Source organism: Crocodylus porosus, unplaced genomic scaffold (genome assembly GCF_001723895.1).
Source record: "Crocodylus porosus isolate Cpor-Errol unplaced genomic scaffold, CroPor_comp1, whole genome shotgun sequence".
Taxonomy (NCBI): domain Eukaryota; kingdom Metazoa; phylum Chordata; order Crocodylia; family Crocodylidae; genus Crocodylus; species Crocodylus porosus.
In genome coordinates, this window is record NW_017728907.1 from 12,306,992 (window position 1) to 12,324,675 (window position 17,684).

Sequence of the window (17,684 nt, forward strand, 5' to 3'; positions counted from 1 at the left end):
GTCCGGCCGGGCCGCCCCGGGAGGCGATGAGCGGGTGCTGCCGATGCCGCGGGCGGGGCCATGGGCTGCATCCAGAGCATCGCCTGCAAGGCGCGCGTGCGGCGGGAGAACATCGTGGTGTACGACGTGTCGGCCACCATCGAGCCCAGCGCCACGGCCATCGAGGAGAGCTCGCCCATCGTGCTGCGCTACCGCACGCCCTACTTCCGCGCCGCCGCGCGCGTCCTCATGCCGCCCATCCCGCGCCGCCACACCTGGGTGGTGGGCTGGATCCAGGCCTGCAACCACATGGAGTTCTACAACACCTACAGCGACCTGGGCATGTAAGCGCCCCGCCCCGCCCACCAGCTGGGCACGTGCGCCCCGTGTCTGCCCCTCCCCTCGCTTCTCTTCCCCCACAGCGTCTGCCCGGGCTGGGGAACCCCTCCTCTCAGCCCTTGTAAAGGCTGCCCGGGCATCCCCATCTCCGGGGCCCATCTAGTCACTGGCCCGCTCTGCACCAGGGCTTCCCACTGTCTATCCTGCATGGCTGGGGCCAGGGTTTTAGGCATCTGTTCCTCCTCCCGCTTGCAATAGGGCCTCTCTGTTCTCTTCTCTCAAACACACGGTTTGGGTGCTGGGAGCTTGTGGGCCTGCCCCATGCTAACTGCAGCAATTGAGATATTTAAGAGGCGCATCTCAGGGACCAGTGTCAGCCTATCTTCTCCTCCACTTGGGGGCTTCCCTCTTTTCTTTCCTGGAATGACTAGGGTGTGTAAATGTTGCCATGGCCCGGGGCATCTCCACCCTTAGTCTGCACTGGAGACAGCCTTATCCCTCTCCATACCTAGTCCCTGCACCATGAGTGCTCTTTAACCCCTCTCTGTTCTCTGCACAGGGCAGGGGATCGTTCCCCTACCACTCAGCCCCTTGTCCGTCCCCTCAGCCAAGACAGTGATGGTCCCTGTCTTGTGCTGTTGTATCCAGCACCCCATCCCTGGGCAGTAAAAGGCTACAGGGCTGTCACTTTACAGCCCGCCAAGAGAAGGGAAGGTAATTTACTAGCAGCTCGTAGATTGTGGGAACCCCACCAGACATGTATAGGTGTGTTATTGTTGCAGGCAGGTTTGGCTATAAGGGGAGTGAGCAAAAGTGCTTTCCCTGAAGGTTGTTTGTTGCCTGGCAATGACTTGAGCACGTTGGGGGAGCCTCAGGAGCTGCTTTTGTATAAGGGAGTGGTTCAGAAAGGCTTTCTGTTAAAGCCGGGACTTCTGGCAGCCGTGGGAATCCAGGAGAGCACCCAGCTGCTTCATTCTGATTTGCCTGTAGTGTTGCTAAACATAACCCTGTAGAGCACCTCGAATGGAGCAAGAGAGTGAGCTGAAAGAGCCGCATTTCCCATTGTGTCTTGCGGAATTGTCATTGTGTGCATGTCCCGGCAGGGAGCTGGCAAGCACTGCAAATACTCAACTAATCACTTTGCTGACACCCGGTTATCATGGGGAGTGACTGTAATACTGTATTAGCATAACGTCATTAAATTGGGCAGATCAGATAAACCCTGGCTCATAGAACAGGAGGGAAAGGGTGGGGGAGGGAGGTGAGGGATTTTCATGCAGAAAATGAGCAGTGTAATGGTGTCAGCAATATTTGGGCACCTTTGTAATGACATGTGTGCTGCTGCAGAGCAGCTGCTGTTATGCCTCACTGATTTGCCTTCTGAACCAGCCAGTCATTCCCTAGGCAATGCCATGGAAGAGCTGTGGTCTGGTTGTACAATGCATTGGCAATAGCTGGTCTTAGGTTCTTGCTTTCATTTTCAGCACAGGAAGTGGATCAGGTGTTAAAGTGCTCTGCTTGTCTCAGCTGCTACATTAGTCAAAACACTCTGCAGAATACAGTAATTCATCACGGCTGATGGGGACCAGCCCCCCTGTGACTGGAAACCCTTTTTTGGTTTTTAAAATAATTATTTCTAAGGTGGAAGTGACATCAACTAAAGTTTAAAGCCAGAAGCGGTAATTACAGTGGTATGGTTTAACCCGCTTTGTGGCACAGGCCAGAGAATTTCATGCAGCGATTCCTGAATCAAGCCCATAACCAGGTCCTCTGTCTGTACAACCTTGAATTGACCCAAGTATTCAATGGACGGGTATTTAAAATGGAGCCAAAATGCCGTGTAGCTTTCTCTTCCAGCTCGCCATGTGCCCAAATGTAATGCGAGTCACGCCTCAAAGTTCAGTTATGGAATGTGAAAGGGACGGTGACATCCGAGGAGTTTTTTTAGAAACTAGAGATGGACTTTATGGCACTTGTACGAGGCTCCAGCCTCTTCTTGTCACTTAAAGGTTGTGCTTCAGCTATCCTCTGGCCAGCTAGCTCTTCTGAAAATGCTAGTCCCTTGGGGTGAGGGTGTGGCTGCTTATTGTGGCGACATTGTCATTAAAAGAAAAGGGAGGAGCTTAAAGCTATGTTTTTCTGTAAACTGATCTGGAGAAACTTCCTTTTTCTAGGGGGCTGACGACTCAGAAGTGGAGCCTTTTGCTCAGTGTGTAGCCCTGCAGCCTTGGTTTCTACAGCCTACAAGAGGTGATACCATTTGTGTGGATTGGTAGGGCACTCCCTGCACTGGTATTTGGATGCACGGGGTATGAAAACAACCATTCATCTCCAGTTGTCTGGAATGCAGTGGAGTGAATGTGGAGTACATTGCTGGTTAAAGGCAGCACCTGGGAGTCCAAGTATTGCGTTATTGGGTTCTTCTGCTGCATCATATGCTTGTGCCAACTGGGTATAAAATCCTCCCAAGTGAAAAATGGTATGGCTTTATGTTCACTTGTTTCAGGGGTAAATGAGGACACAGACTGCAGGGTGGTGGAGAAACAGGCTGCCTGCAGGTGGTTCTATAGTCTAAAAAAAGTGGTTTTCAATGTTTTCAGACCTGAAGCATCCCTTGTTCAGCTTGAGGTACCCCTCATTTGGTTTGAGGCACACCTTGGAAAATGCCAGCTCTTATTTTTCACTTGGTTTCTTTTACTATAGAAAAATAATAGAACAATTCTTCTGTTGTGGATAACTCAAAGTCTGCAGCAGATCAGAATTATTTTTAATAGTAGGAATCCCTATTTGAAATCTGTGGCTTGATCTTGTGAATCATGTTTGTATGCCTAACAGTGTTAACATTGCCCGGCTCCTTGCAGCACCTTGGAGAGGGTCTTAAGGCACTTCAGAGTGCCTTCCTGTAGCAGTATCTGCTGAAAAATCCAAACTGCTCCTTGAAATAGGTTTTACTTGGAGGTTAAAATAGAGTTTCTCAGTATCTTTGGATTTTCTGTCCATAGCTGTATTACCTGGGTGTGGACCTCAACCAGCAGAGAACAAGTTCAGCTATAATGATTTCTCATGATCCTCCTTCCCCACCAGTGTGTCGCTGTATTAAAAATAATAGCCCAGTGTGGGGAACAACGTGGGACTGTGTTGTGTCCATCAACTGAGAACACAGTGGAAGGAAGCAGCAAGCTCTGAAAAGGGAACTGGATTTGGGAAAGCCGGGCTTTGTTCTTGGTGGCTACTGGCTTTCCTCTGTGACCATGGGCAGGTCACCTTGCCTTGCTTTGCCTTGGTTTCCCATCTGAAGATCAGAGGGAAAAATGCTTATTTCTGTTACAATGCATTGTGGACTTAGAGCTGATTCTCAATATATTTCATCTGGTGTTTGGGATCATTCTTTTGGATTATAGCAACAGTGGTATTTTAAATACAGTATTTTGTCTTTGGATTTTTTTTTTAACGTGTGTGTTTTCTTTTGAAGCAGCACACGGCGATAGAGAGCTTTCACAACTGTTTCCAAGTTCTAAATTGGACTCCTTTAAAATACACTACAAAAACTAAAAACCAGAGCTGCTTTTAAAAAGAAGGCTTAATCCATCAGAGACATAAAGAAATATACTGTGACCCAGCCTGCAGACTTGCATTACAAGGGAAGAAATCTTGTGGAAGGGTTATATTCAATACCTGGTCTGATTCCTCCTTATTGCAAAGTGGAAGGAGTAGGGAAGGGCAGAGAATGGGATTATGGTATATCCCATGAAATACATCCTTTCCTGAATCACCGTAGCTAAGGTACCATATGGCCTTCATTACCATGGTATCTGAGTGCCTCCAGATAGTACCTATTCCTCTACCTAGAGCCTTGTCTAAATGGGGAAATTCATTGGCATTAGTAAAGAAGGTATACTCAGCAACCAGGAGCAAAGCCAATGAAAGGCTATTGTAATTCCCACCTTCGGAGTTGTACCACTGTAACAGTAGAGTCATAATTATACCACTACAATCATGCTGAAAAACTTGCCTATTCAGACAGGCCCTCAGGGCTTTAGCCTGTTGTGTGTCACAGCAGTATTCCATATTCCTTCATTGCAGAAGCCTGAGCCCCTTTACTTATCCTGTGTGGGCTGGCCAGCATCAGGACCAAGGTTAGGAAATGTTGGGGCTCTGGCAGCTGGGTGTGGACAACTACCTCCTGTGGGCCAGCACACAGAGATGCAATTGTGACAGAACAAAAATATATTACGTTTGAGAGGGAGAGGGAAATGGGGACTAGACTTTGTATAATCCGGCTGCAGAGACATGGCTCTGAGTATCCATGCTTCTGCATTTCTTGAGCTAGCTACTGTTTTGCCTTGGGTGGTTATAGAAGGAGCAGTGGTCAAATGGAGTGAGGGATTTGAAAGACTTGGGTTTAATTGGCTACTCTGTCACAGACTCCCATCCTGGGCATGTCACTTCATCTCTTTGTGCTTCTTTTTCCCCTTATGTGAAATGGGGCTGGCCTTTTTTAACCTGCCCTGTTTTATGCTGATCAGAGCTTTGCAAGGACCTGGCTAGATATATGGCCTTGTGCCAGGGTGGTTGACTACTGTAAGGGACTGCCTATCTTTTCCATAGGGTAGCTTTCTTCTCTTCCCTCAGAGGTTATGTTGATAGTTTTGAGGATTACAGCACAATACAATGGTTCCCAGGTGCGTGTATTAAGGACCATTAGGCATTAGGCCATTAAGGCAACAGGAAATTGTATATAGAGAGCAGGGTCTCTATAAGGAAGTAGGAGACTGGTGCCATAAATTACTGCCAGACCCTGGCTAGTCAAAGTGCTGATGCTGATGTGCCTTGGAGTGTCTGGAACATTGGTTAGTCTGACCCTTTTTCACCAAGGTGGGGAAGGACAGGACCAGTAAATGGGTTTTAGTAACTATCTTCTCATAGTAGCCATGTTTTAGGTCCATGTGCTCAGTCATGAGGTGCCATGATAAGGGACTGTTTTGAAATGGTATGGGAACTGTTTGAAATGATGGGGACTGTTCTGAAAAGCTGTTCAAGTTTGAGAGAGGGAGAATGGTGGGGGAGCAGTGGGCATTGGGTTATGAAGGAAACTACTTTGTTATCACTGGTAGTCATGCTGTCTAGTTTGGTCTGTGGGGACCAGGTTATATAACCTAGTAGGTCTTTTTTATCTTTCTACAACTGATATCAGAGTAGTCCTCCAAATGTGTTTGCTGCTTGCCTAGGTGAGTCTCTGTCCCAAAGAGCTTGTAGTCTTAAAAAGAAGAAAGGTCACAGTAAGAAAGTAAAGTGTTAGGCACTCCAGGGCACAAGGCTTTACAGCTCCATTTTTGGTGTTAACATCAGCACAGTCCATTTGGGCATGTGTGTTCAACAGGGGAGGCTGCAAAAGCAAGATTTAAGAGTCATTGGCATGAAGTAGGGCCCGGTAAATTGTTTTGGAATGGCCACTCCAAAGCAAAGGGGTATCATGAAGACGTGAAAGCAGATGGGATATAACTGCTGCTGTTTTTGGAAGTGGGGGATATGGAGAGGGTGGAGATTAGTTGTGTGAGCAGGGGCTGTGCTACATCATGGCTGAATGTGAGAAGTTGTGTAGATGTTTTGTGCAGCACAAATGAATGGTGGTGTCATGGCCAGGGTGATGGGCAAGGAAGCCAGTTGGACAGTGGCATTTCATGCAAGGTTGTGGGAGGAAGAAATCATTGACATAGGACAGGGGCTCGGCAGGGTAGCTTTGAGATGTCTGGTTTTTGGGTTGGAGGGGAGGGGTGAAATTTAGAGCATTGTGAAGGCTTTGGAGGCTAACTGGAGTGCAGTTGGACTCTGGCCTTCAGTGCCCTGTTTTCTCTGCTCTTGCTGGTAGTGCCTTGCTTCTGAACCAGGGATTGGCATTCACTATACTGGGTTATTAGCTCGCAGGACTTGGGCTGTGGCGTCATTGTCCTTTATTATGTCCAGTAATGTTATTTTACAATTACAATTTAATACTGTGGCTACTCAAAGCAGGTGCTCAGCACCTCAAAATATGAATACGATGTCACTAGTTGATCAGGCCGTGAAGTCTTGTCAGGAGACTCCTGGCTCCCATGGCTATGTTAATGCAGGATCTTGAATTGATGACAGGATGTCTTCAGGCTTTCTCCAGGAGTGTTCTGGGGAGGGGTTCCAATTTTTTCCTTATATACCTTATCATTACTGTGTTATTATCATATTATTAGCATAAGCCCTTCCTTATAATATTAATAATAAGTATATTTCCACTTGTCATATGTTTATTCGTGACTGGAATTTTCAAGCTGCTGGTACCTTTTTTCATTCTTAGGCGGGAGTTAGTTTTCCTACTGACTGTTCCCAAGCCAGATTCCTTATTTTGGTTGGCCCACTTCTTGTTTTGACTTTGGTCATCCAGACAGGGTCTTTTCAGACTTTCTTCTTCTTCTGTGCTAAAAATGGGTCACGGTCAAGGTTACCCTCATGCCGGATCTCCTGGCTGAGTTGCAGCTGGTTATAGCCAAAGTTAAATCTGCAGCAGAATACATTTGGCCTTGTATTAAGCACTGCAGTTAAAAACTGAGGCCCAGGAGTTTCTGGGTCCCAACAACCTCCCCCATGTGTTCACTAGGAGCTTCATCCCTTGCAGCCAATGACTTGCAAGGAAAATTTGGAAAAACTGGGATTATTTAGGCTTGGAAAGATTGAGGGGGGATTTGATAAATCTTCACATTTGTTTTTAAGAGGAGTGGTGACAGATTATTTTCTGGCTACAAGAAGTAACTGTCTTAAATTTCAGTAAGTTAGGCTTAGGCTGGATTTTAGGAAGAAACTTTCTAACCATGGGTGTAATAAATGCTGGAACTGATTCCCTAGAGCATCTGTGGAATCTCTGTCACTGGAAGTTTTTAAGAGCAGGTTAGACAGGCAGTTGTATGAGATGGTTTAGACTGGACCTGTCTTGAGCAGGGGATGGACTAGAACAGGAGTGGCCAACCTGTGCCATGAGTGCCACAAGTGGTATGGACAGCCTCTGTGCGTGTCACCGGGCAAATCGGTAGGTGACAGGCAGCAGATAGGGTTAAGAGAAATAAGCAGAGCAGATCAGGCAGGAAACACAGGGCAGGAGGCAGAAAACAGAAAAAGAGACTGGGCAGGGAGTGCAGAGAAAGGGGCAGAGAAAGCATAGCAGCAGATTGGGCAGAAGAACAGGATTGAAGTGGCACTGATGGAGGCTGCTGGGCTAATTGGTGGCCTGCATGGTTGGCTCCACTGGACTAGATGATCTCCTGGAGTCCCTTCCAGACCTGTATTTTTCTAAATCTTTCTATTGACATGAGCTGGCCTTGGCCAGGCCTTGTGCTGTGGGAATTAGACATTCATTTAATGCTTTGCATTATTGGGGGAGGGGAGGGGAAGGGTGCAGGGGAGAGAATGGCTAGAATACACTTTTTTTGCTTGTAAATACCATGGTTTTTCACCCAAAGAAATGGAAAACTGGGGTGGTAGGGCCCTGGAGGGAAATCTCAAGGTGCTGAACTATTGTATGAAGGAACTAAGTCTGTTCTGGTAAAATTGAGAGGTGCAGTTTGTAATACTGAGAGCTGTCAGAAAGTTCCCTCTGATGGTGTACTACACCAGACAAGTTATCTGGCCAGTGCTGCATTCAGAGAGTGAATTTCACCCTGACCCAGCTCAGTTCATGCCCCTGGGGGTGAGAGTTGAGTAATCATTTCCTTTTCAGCTCACATCACAGCAGATACTTCAAATCCTACTATTCAGCCCTTTGAAAAGTAATACAGCTGCAGCAGTGACCCTTGGTGACCAGTTCTGGCCCTTGGCTATTTCTGTGCAACAACTCATAGTGTGTGTGTTGGGAGCAGAAGGGCTGCCGGATGGAAGTGACTGGTCACTAGAGTAGCCCTGATGAATAGCAGGGCCTTACAGCCATCACATCCAACCTAGGAAGAGGTACAGTTCTGTCTACTGTGGTCACAGAAATGCAACAGGGTTACAGGGTATGAAGGTTTCTATAGGACCTTGTGCTCTGCTCCCTGGTAATGCAATACTCAGTGTGCTACATGGCTAGACCAGAAGAACAGTGGGTAGTGTGAGGCACCAGGTAAGGCAGTCAGTGACCGTGATATTCTTTGCAGGAGGAAAGAGAGATTTTGGATTTGGAATGATGTAATGAGGATACCCAATACCCCCGTCCCTATCCAGATTGGCGCACTGACTGCCCTTCCTTCCCCTCCCTGAACAGACCATGGGAGGAATTCTTCCCAGCAGTTGTCAGAAATGCAACCTGAGGAGCCTCGCAAATGGACTGTAGAAGTGCCAGGTGCCTCCCCTCCTGCTGAAACCTGGCTTAGACGCTTCTTTGGAGCAGAACATATGGCAGCCCCACGGAGGAAATTCTACCCACAACTTGCCCTTGACAAGGTCTTGTCTTGAGATCTGCCTCTGATTGTATGTATGAGAGCAGAGAGACTGTGGGTCAGCCAGTGCTGTGCACAGCTAGGTTTGACCTTTGTTGTACCCATGTCATTACCGGCTGTGCTTTTTCTGATGTCTGCCTATGAATTACAAAGCCTGTTTCTCTCACAAGACTGTTTCCTTGGGGGTGGTGTGGAATGATGTAAGAACATAAAAGGCGCCATACTGGGTGAGACCACAGGTCCATCTAGCTCAATATACAGTGGCAGAAGTCTTCCACAGTGGCAGAGAATGAATGCTAAAGCAGGGTATATCCAGACTAATCTGTCCTGTGCCGTTCTCCTCTATAACTTGCAGCATTGAGGCCTAGGAATTCCTATTGGTATGATGCCATACCATAGATTTAAAAGGGGTGCCCCTTCCATTGCACCAGTGAGGCAAAACTCTTCAGGAGTGTTTGGGAGATTTCATACTTCCTAACAATCTGGTGGGAGGGACTGATCCACTTTGTAGAACAAGCTTTGCAGGTGAATCCCAACCACCATCTTTTGTCATTCTGTTTTATTCTAGTTTGCCTTTACAGGTCCCAGTAGAAATACATGATTTAATGTCAACCTTGTGGTTATCCAGCCTTTGTCATCCTGGTTTGCTTGCTCTGAATCCAGCTTGGTTGTGTTGGTAGACACGGGGTGTCTTTCCAGCTGTTTGGCTGGAATATGATTCCATTCTGAGCCGACCCTTTTGGCCCTAGGTTAGAAGAACTGTTTGAAGTTTTTGAGTCAAACACTTGAGAATTAGCAAGAGCCAGAATCAAAACTGCCTGGGTCACCTTACTTTGCCTTCTAGTACGTATGCATTAGATGATCCTGTCTCTAATGAGACAATCACGTGCTGTGTTTCTCCCCCCATGAGACCCTCAGCTAATTCACTGCACAGGATGGATGGGGCTCAGGGACCAAGGCAGCTGCTCAATATTTCTTTTGATCCTCATTATTCAGTATGTGGCTGCAGGCCTTATTTACTGCACATCAGCCAAACCCAGCTCTGAAGCCAGAATTATTAATTTCTTTGTGGGCTTTTCTGTGGTGCTCATCATTGCAGTCCCGCAGCCTCCCTGTCATTAATGGATTTGCTGTCTCACAGGGGCTTTATGGAGATGGAGAATCATCTCCTTTTTACAGATAGGAGAACTGAGCTACCAAAAGAGGGTTGTCAACATCTTCAGGAGCATTCATTAACCTGAGGGCCCAATCTAGACCCCTTAGCTTGATGTCTTTCAAGTGCTGACAACCTGCAACTTTTACAGGGGCTGCTCTTTAGCTGGCATAAACTGTGATAGCTCAGCAGCATTAGGACACTTTGCATCAACCAGAGATCTGCCTCAGTAAATCTAATTGTGCTTGGTTGCACTTGCTGCTTCTGAAAATCTGGCCAAAGTTGAGCACTGAGGAACGTTTTAGATCAAGTTGTGATTGCCCGTGATATGCTTCAGTCCAATATGTCATCTTAGACATATTGTCTGCCTCTGTTCTCTTCCTGCATTCTCCCTCTTGCATTCTAGCTGCTGCAGCAGATGAGGCCCAGATCCTTCAGACAGCAGCTGCTTCCTTCACGGCCATGTTTCTGGGCACAGGATGGGAGTTGCTCTGGGAATGAAGAGATAAGAAATGACTGGCAGGACTAGTGATGGATTGTGGCTGCAGGCAGCTGGGTAGCTTGGCACTCAGCTCATGGCTGGAGACGTCTCATCCTGCAAACTAGTGCCCTCAGCTGCATAGCTTCTGAATCTGTTACTCATCTGGAAAGTGGCCCATTTTGGGCAGCATGGTAGGCCACAATTAGAAAAAGGGTGAAAAGGGTGCTAAGCAGGGAGGAAAAAATCTTCAGCCAATTGTCTTGATCTGTCTTGGAGCAACTAGAGGCGTTTAAGAAAGGGAAGGTACACTGTGAACGACAACATGAAGCACAGGGTTGCAAAATGGAGCTGATGGAAAGGAGAATAGTGCATGGCAGGTAGAAAGTATGGGGGAAGTCAGGAAGTTGAGGGACTTTGAAGATCAAATAGCCAAAGCTATAAAAACAAACAGCAAGCAAATTTATGTTGGTTTCTCACAGGGAGATCACAAGAGAATCTGTGGGTCTTTGGGATGATCAGGGGGAAGGGTGGTAGAAGAGAATAAGCATGTAGGGGAGAAGACAAATTGGCTGATGGTGAAATGCAGTCCCTGAGAATTATCAACAAGTGGGGCAGTTCTCTACAGCTTCTGAGCCCCGTATAATCGGTATTTTTATCAATGATCTGGAAGAAGATATAGAACCACGGCTTTCAGAATTTGCAGGTGACACAGACTGTTTGCATGTTAAAAGCAAATGACAACAGGTTGCTGATGCTGAGTGATCTGGATTGCTTGGTGCCCCAAGCACAGTCAAATGCGCATTTGAATACAGCCAAATGTCAGGCAGCTAGGAGCTAAGGATATAGTCCACAGTCACAGGATGGATAGCAGTGAACCAGAATAGGACTTGGGTCATGGAAAATATCCAGCTGGCCATGATCTTCCAGTGCAATGCTGTGGCTAGTAAATATAATAGGTACAGATTGTACGCACAGTATATATTCCCTGCTTGGATATATAAACAGGGGAAGACTGAGTAGGGGTAGAAGGATTTTTTTAAGCTTGTGGAGCATCTGATCAAGTGAGCTCTTGTTCTTGGTTAGGATAGAGCATCTCTGATTCAGTTAGCATATAAGGTGCATCCCTACCTTTCCTTGTGCCTGACTTCAGACGAACATGGCTAGCTACTTCTCTCTCTGTTTGTGGAGGTAGCACTGGGGAGACCATGACTGGAACACAGTTCTAGCACTTGCTCTTTTTAAAAAATGCTGAAAAAAATAGAGAGGGTTCAAGAAAAGCCACTTGAGCAATTTGGGAATGCAAAAGCCTGCTTGCAGTGAGACTGGAGGTGCCCCATCTATTTAACTTATCAAACAGAAGGTGAAAAGGTTGCTTGAGTAGAATTGCTAAGCACCTGCACAGGGAGAAGTTATTTAATCTTTGGGTGCCCTTGAATTTAGCAGAGCAGTTTCTAACAAGATGCAATGTCTGGAAGTTGATGTGAGAAAAAATTGAAATTGCAAATAAAAGACAACTGTGTAACACTGAGAGTAATTAACCACTGGAACAAATTATCAAGGGAAGTGGTAAATTAGTCATCACTGGGTGATTTTAAATGGAAGTAGGATGCCTTCCTAAAACGACTGCTTTAGTTGATACTCAAGTTCTTGGGCCTGCTAGTGTGCTGCTTGCTGTGGGGCTCACCGTGTAACATTTTGTGCTCTGTGTGGTCAGACTAGATGATCAAAACAGTCCTTTCTGGGCCTTAAAAGCTCTGCCATTTGAGTGGGTGGAAGTGAAAGCTCTGTAGAGGCTGGAGCCTTCTAAGGGTGCACTGGGAAAGAGTTGGAAAACAGCATAATTTGGGGCTTTTCACAGTGATTGTTTCTTTAGTTGTTTTTGGCAGAACTACCAGGGGAGAAGTGTGATTTAAAACTAATTGGCTGTTGAATTCTGGCTCAACCACTGCTGTAAAATTTTCCTGCGTGGTGCACCCTGCAGGCTTTGATGATCAGATATTAAATGGCTCAAGCTTGGGGTTGTTGTTGAGTTCTGCACAAGTCCCATATAAAGGGAAAAGCAGCTTTTGGTTTATGAAGTTATTGTCTGCCTGCTCCTGTCTTGGGGAGTGAACACTTGACCCAGATTCTTGCACTCAATTAGCAGATCAGATTATTTTTTGCACTCATTTGTGAGTGCTTGGGAATGTCGGAGAGTTCAGATTTTTGTCATTTCTCAGGAGAACTTAACCCAGATGCACTTGTTAGGGGGAACAGTAGTAGGCAGCTTGGGGACCTTGGAGGCTGTTGGATGTACAAGCTGATTTGATAAGAGAGACTCCTCTTCTGACCCTTCCCCCTCCCTTGGTACTCTACAGTGATGCTGTTAACCTTTTCAGGTGAAGACCCAGATCCCCGATGTGCTTCTCTACCCCAAGACAGGCCAATAATAAAATGACTTATGAATGTGTGCATTTTACTGCCCAGTACAGCATGTAGGAGCATTTAAATAACTGAATTTCAATGGTTATTTCAACGGTTCAGTGGTTTCAGAATGGGGAGGGGGAGGTCCAGTTTTCAGCTGTCTTTAGGGGGTATTTTTACAAAATTAAAGAGCTCTTTTGAGTTCTCAAAAAAGGTAAACCCCATCTCCCTTGGGATATACCACCTAAAGACCTCAGCTGGAATATTCCTTTTTACAGGGATTTAGTTTTTATGCCTATTAGTGTGCAGTAGTTAAAGGAAAAAATACCGGGCCCAGCCACAGAACTTTGGGAGCTATTTCCCTGACTGTGCTGTTAATTTAATAGCTTTGCTGTAACTGACAGGTAGAAAAGGGCTGTTTTTTCCCTGGCACAATAGCTGATTAAGGAGAGTGTGACCTGACTGACTCAGAAGTGAAATTTACCAGAGCCATTTAGACTGCAGTCTAATTAACTTACAGTTGTGCTGGCAAAGCAAAGGCCTCCCTTAGTAATGACTGAATCAGCGAAGAAACCAGGAATTAAAATGAAACTTCATCTGGGAGGATGCACTTGATTGCTCCCTGCAGGTGGCCAAATAATTCCCGAGCCTGACAAACATTCTTCTGTTTGTACTCAGATGAGTGCATTGGGAAGGTGGTGGTGGGGTGGGAGCTGAGGGGTGGTCATGTGGGTAAGGTACAAAACTGCTAGGTAGAAAACAGCTTTGCCATTGACTTGGCTTGGGACATTGGTCAAGTTCCATAGGTTGAGCTTTGCAAAGCTGACTGAGGCATTGCCTCACTGCAGCTGCCATTAGCATGAGAATATGCAGTACATCTAAATCCCCCTAGCAGGCCTAGAGAAACTCAGCCTGGCCTGCTCTCCTGCTTTGGTATTCCCCTCAGTAAAACAGGGAGCATCCCTGCCTCACTGGAGTACTCTTCAACAGTGGCTGTTAGTTTGGAAGTCAAGTGGAATCCTTTGAGGGGACTCCAGCAGGAGCGGCTGTGACGTGACTAGATTGTCCAGCTTGCCCTGTGTTATCTGGAGTGCACTTAAGCAATTTTGATGATGCAGCAATGATTTATTCAACAGGCTTTGAAGGACTAAATTGTTATCCTCTTATCTGTGTTTTTCTTTCCCTGCCCCACTCCAGCCAAACATTTCCTCTTACGAATATTAGCAGAGTCTTGCTTACCATAATTCCCCCATAGCGACAGGAACTCTCCAGCAGTTCCCCTGTAATCTTTTTGTTTTTTGCCAGGTCAAGCTGGGAACTTCCTGACTTGCGAGAAGGGAGAGTAAAAGCCATCAGTGATTCGGATGGGGTGAGTTACCCCTGGTATGGGAACACCACAGAAACAGTAACCTTGGTTGGGCCCACTAACAAGATCTCCAGATTTTCGGTCAGTATGAATGACAATTTTTACCCCAGCGTGACGTGGGCTGTCCCAGTGAGTGACAGCAATGTGCCACTGCTGACCAGAATTAAGAGGGACCAGAGCTTTACCACGTGGCTAGTGGCAATGAACACCACCACCAAGGAAAAAATCATCCTGCAGACTATAAAATGGAGGATGCGAGTGGACATTGAGGTCGATCCCATGCAACTCCTGGGGCAGCGAGCCCGGCTTGTGGGCAGGACTCAGCAGGAGCAGCCCAGGATCCTGAGCAGAATGGAACCCATCCCGCCAAATGCACTAGTGAAACCCAATGCCAACGATGCCCAAGTCCTCATGTGGCGACCCAAGAGAGGCCAGCCTATTGTCGTAATACCTCCGAAGTAGAAGGTTACTGGGGAGGGGGTGGGGGGAAGTGTGGGTGTGTGCATTTGAAAACTACAATGCTGTCAGTACGGTGCAAATGAACTGGAATTTTGAGCCAAAGCAGACCTCTTGGGTTCACCTGCCTTTGCAGTTGTGAATGGAAATAGGGCTTCTCTGTATTCAGAGTGAAAGTGTTACCCGTCATGGCCAGTGCTGTGTCACAGAAGAGGACTCGTTGAGCTGGTGGACTTGCAATGAAGTACCTATCTCTTTCTGTTCTTCTAGGGTATTTTGGCTGGAAAAGAGGCTTTCTTACCAGAACAATTCATATTCTCTTGCAGTAAAGTGCAAGAAGCAAGAATATGATCAAACAGTGCCTGTGGCAAATGCTGCTTCCCAACCAATTTAGATGTAGAAATGGAGACCATGCCTACCAATGGTTTGTGGTCTTCTAATACAATCCGACTGTATGAGCTGACAGGAGGGTAAGGGTGGGAGGCAGGGAGGGTGTATTTCCACAGTGTTTATACCTATGCATTTTTGATTGATAATCAGTGATCACCAGGCTCACTGGAACTAAAAGAATGTTTACAAGGGTGGGGGTGGGAGGGGAAGAGTAACAACCCACGCCATGTGTTCCTCTTGGCTACAGCAAGAGATGGGGAACTGTCCCTGGTGCTGAACCGAAGTACAGTGTAAACTAGTCATAGAGAAGCAGGGCTGGAAGGGACCTCCAGAGGTCATCTAATCCAACCCTCTGCCTGTGGTGGGAGCATCCCTATCCAAACCATCCCATGTAACCATAATCTAAACTCTACGTAAAATTACTGTCAACCCTGATACAACAGGGTTGTACTCCAACCTGCCATAAGTAAAGAAGGGGAACCACGGCAGCCAGTGTCCTGCTTCTGTGAAATGCTGGATTCACTACCCTCTAGATCAGAACTGTCCATCTGACTGTCTGTGGCAAGTTATGATGCTTGGGCTTCTGCCCAGCCATTGCTTCCCTGTTGCTCTGGCTGTAACAGAAGCTGCCGTCTTTAGGCTCCCCTTTTGTGGGTATGTATGCACAGAGCAGTTTTGGTGGGGGCATCTGCATAGGTGCAGTGGTGGGTTGCCCAAGTGGTATATGGCCCAGAGACCAGTGTCTAACTTTCCTGCTGCCCCCACTGATGCAGCCTTAGGGGCATGTGTCCCCTGGGTGCTTAAAATTTGGACAGCTCTGCTCTAGATCTCTAGCACACAACAGATTACATGCATTTGTTATCAGCTTTGTGGTTTCATTCATAAATCCCGTCAGCAGTGTGGAAATCAATATCCTCTAGTTGTGTTGACCAACTGGAACTTCAATGATCAATTCACTCTACCACCTCCTTACCTAGTCCTATAGCCACTGGTGGCACAACATCTTTACAGCAGTCCATGATTAGCATAGAACTAGGGTGGTGATCTCAGCTGTACACTGTAAGGGGAACTGATTTAGCTTCTCCACAAGGTCCTTATCGTTTCTCAGCTCTGCTCATCTGGCAGCTCAGTAGTCCAGAATAAGCTGGTTTCCACAATTTATTGGTTCTGTCCTCTCTATGGAGACTGCCTATCTACTTGAGTGGTGGTTTCTGTCATGATAAATACCTGCCCTCACAGGAACTGAACTAAAAGCACCAGCATGTTTTTTAATGGGCTACTTAACACAGTAGCTATTCAGCTGGCCTGCCTCTGGATATTAAGGGCTAGTTCTGATGAGCTGTGCTAGGCAAAATGCAACAGAATGAAAGCTTGCCCCTCTGTCTGGGTCTAGGTTCCTGTACAGAGACGAGAGGCAGAGATTAGATAGAAGTGGCCATGCAGGGTGATTTCACGGGGCATGGTTGACTGACTGTGGCTGCTTTGTTCTGGTTGCTAGGCAGGGGGAGGCTATAACAGGGCCAGTTTCTGGCCCTCAGAAGAAAACATTTCAATTCCATTATCAGGTCCCTGTGACATCAGGACTTCTGGTCTATCACGTACTTCGTAAGAGTAACTGAAACTAAAAGGGATCACTGGAGAGCATTCCCTTCTGAAGAGATGAACACTCAGCTGGTATCAGAGAAATGCAGAACACCTAGCAGGAATGCAGTACTGTAACCTCGGATACAGGTTGTAGCCATGCTGGTCTATAGGCAAAAGCAATCAGGACTCTTGGTAGAGGTGATATCCTTTATTAGGCCAACTAGATAGTTGCAAAAAAATTTCTTTAATTGCAAGCTTTTGGGCACACATGCCCTTCCTCTCTATTTATACAGCTCCCAACACAGAGCACAAGTACCAACATGTATATATCACTGGGAAATCTTTATTCCCAGTATTAGATTTTTAACTGACCTCTTGCCAGCAGTGGCTACTCCCACCTCTGTGGCCATGCAACAATTCTTTTACAGAATTTGTGTGTAGCTGTAGCTGGATTCACCATGCTGCAATGTTCATCCAGTTAACTTTTCCCACATACAACAGAAAAAGTTGCAAGTAACTTGAAATGAAAGTCATGTGCCAACAGAAAAATGTAAAAGGGGAAGTGATATGAAGCAAACCAAAGTCCTAGTCCCCTTCCCAATCCTTGAACAAAACAAGAAGAGGTGCTTCAATTGCTAACCAATAAATTAACAAGGCAAAGCAAGTTAGAAACAAAGGCATCTCTCACAACCTGTACAGGAACAACAAAATATGTAATAGACAATGTCACTAACACCTCATTCAGGGAGATGCACCTGTTTTTGTGAGTGACAGGTTATAAAAGGCAATGTTTGACCACTGGCATTTTGCTGCATGGCTGTTCCTCCAACTGTCTCATGCACCCTAAGTGACCTTCTGCTTAATGCTGGGTGTTTCCAGTTTATAGTCCTTCGTCTCTGAGATGTTTTGCTTCACCTTAGCACTAACTGGGGACTTATGATTTAAGGAGGGACTTGAGTGAGATTTCTTCAGCCCTGACCCATTCTTATTACTGCTCAGCAGCATTTCCCCCCCTTCTTTCAGAAGGACAAAATAAATCTCATTGCAGATTTTCTCAAACTCCAGATTGTGAGGAACTACCTTCTTCCCAAGAGATCA

At 46.4% G+C, this 17,684-nt stretch overlaps 1 protein-coding gene across 3 annotated transcripts in view; it reads left to right on the top strand.

Moving 5' to 3' along the window:
- The first annotated feature begins 36 nt into the window (after nt 1-36).
- FAM78B (family with sequence similarity 78 member B) overlaps nt 37-17,684 on the top strand; it is a 28,723-nt gene continuing 11,075 nt past the window's right edge. For 2 of the 3 annotated variants that reach the window (XR_002100160.1, XR_002100161.1), the window contains exons 1-3: nt 37-323; nt 14,096-14,600; nt 14,883-15,036. Coding sequence is in view for 1 of the 3 variants with exons in the window: in XM_019530764.1 (XP_019386309.1) it covers nt 61-323; nt 14,096-14,618 (786 nt within the window). In the remaining 2 variants the exon portion in view is untranslated. Of the gene's footprint in view, nt 324-14,095; nt 15,037-17,684 lie in introns of those variants that run through there. The other variant, XM_019530764.1, reaches the window with a different exon arrangement.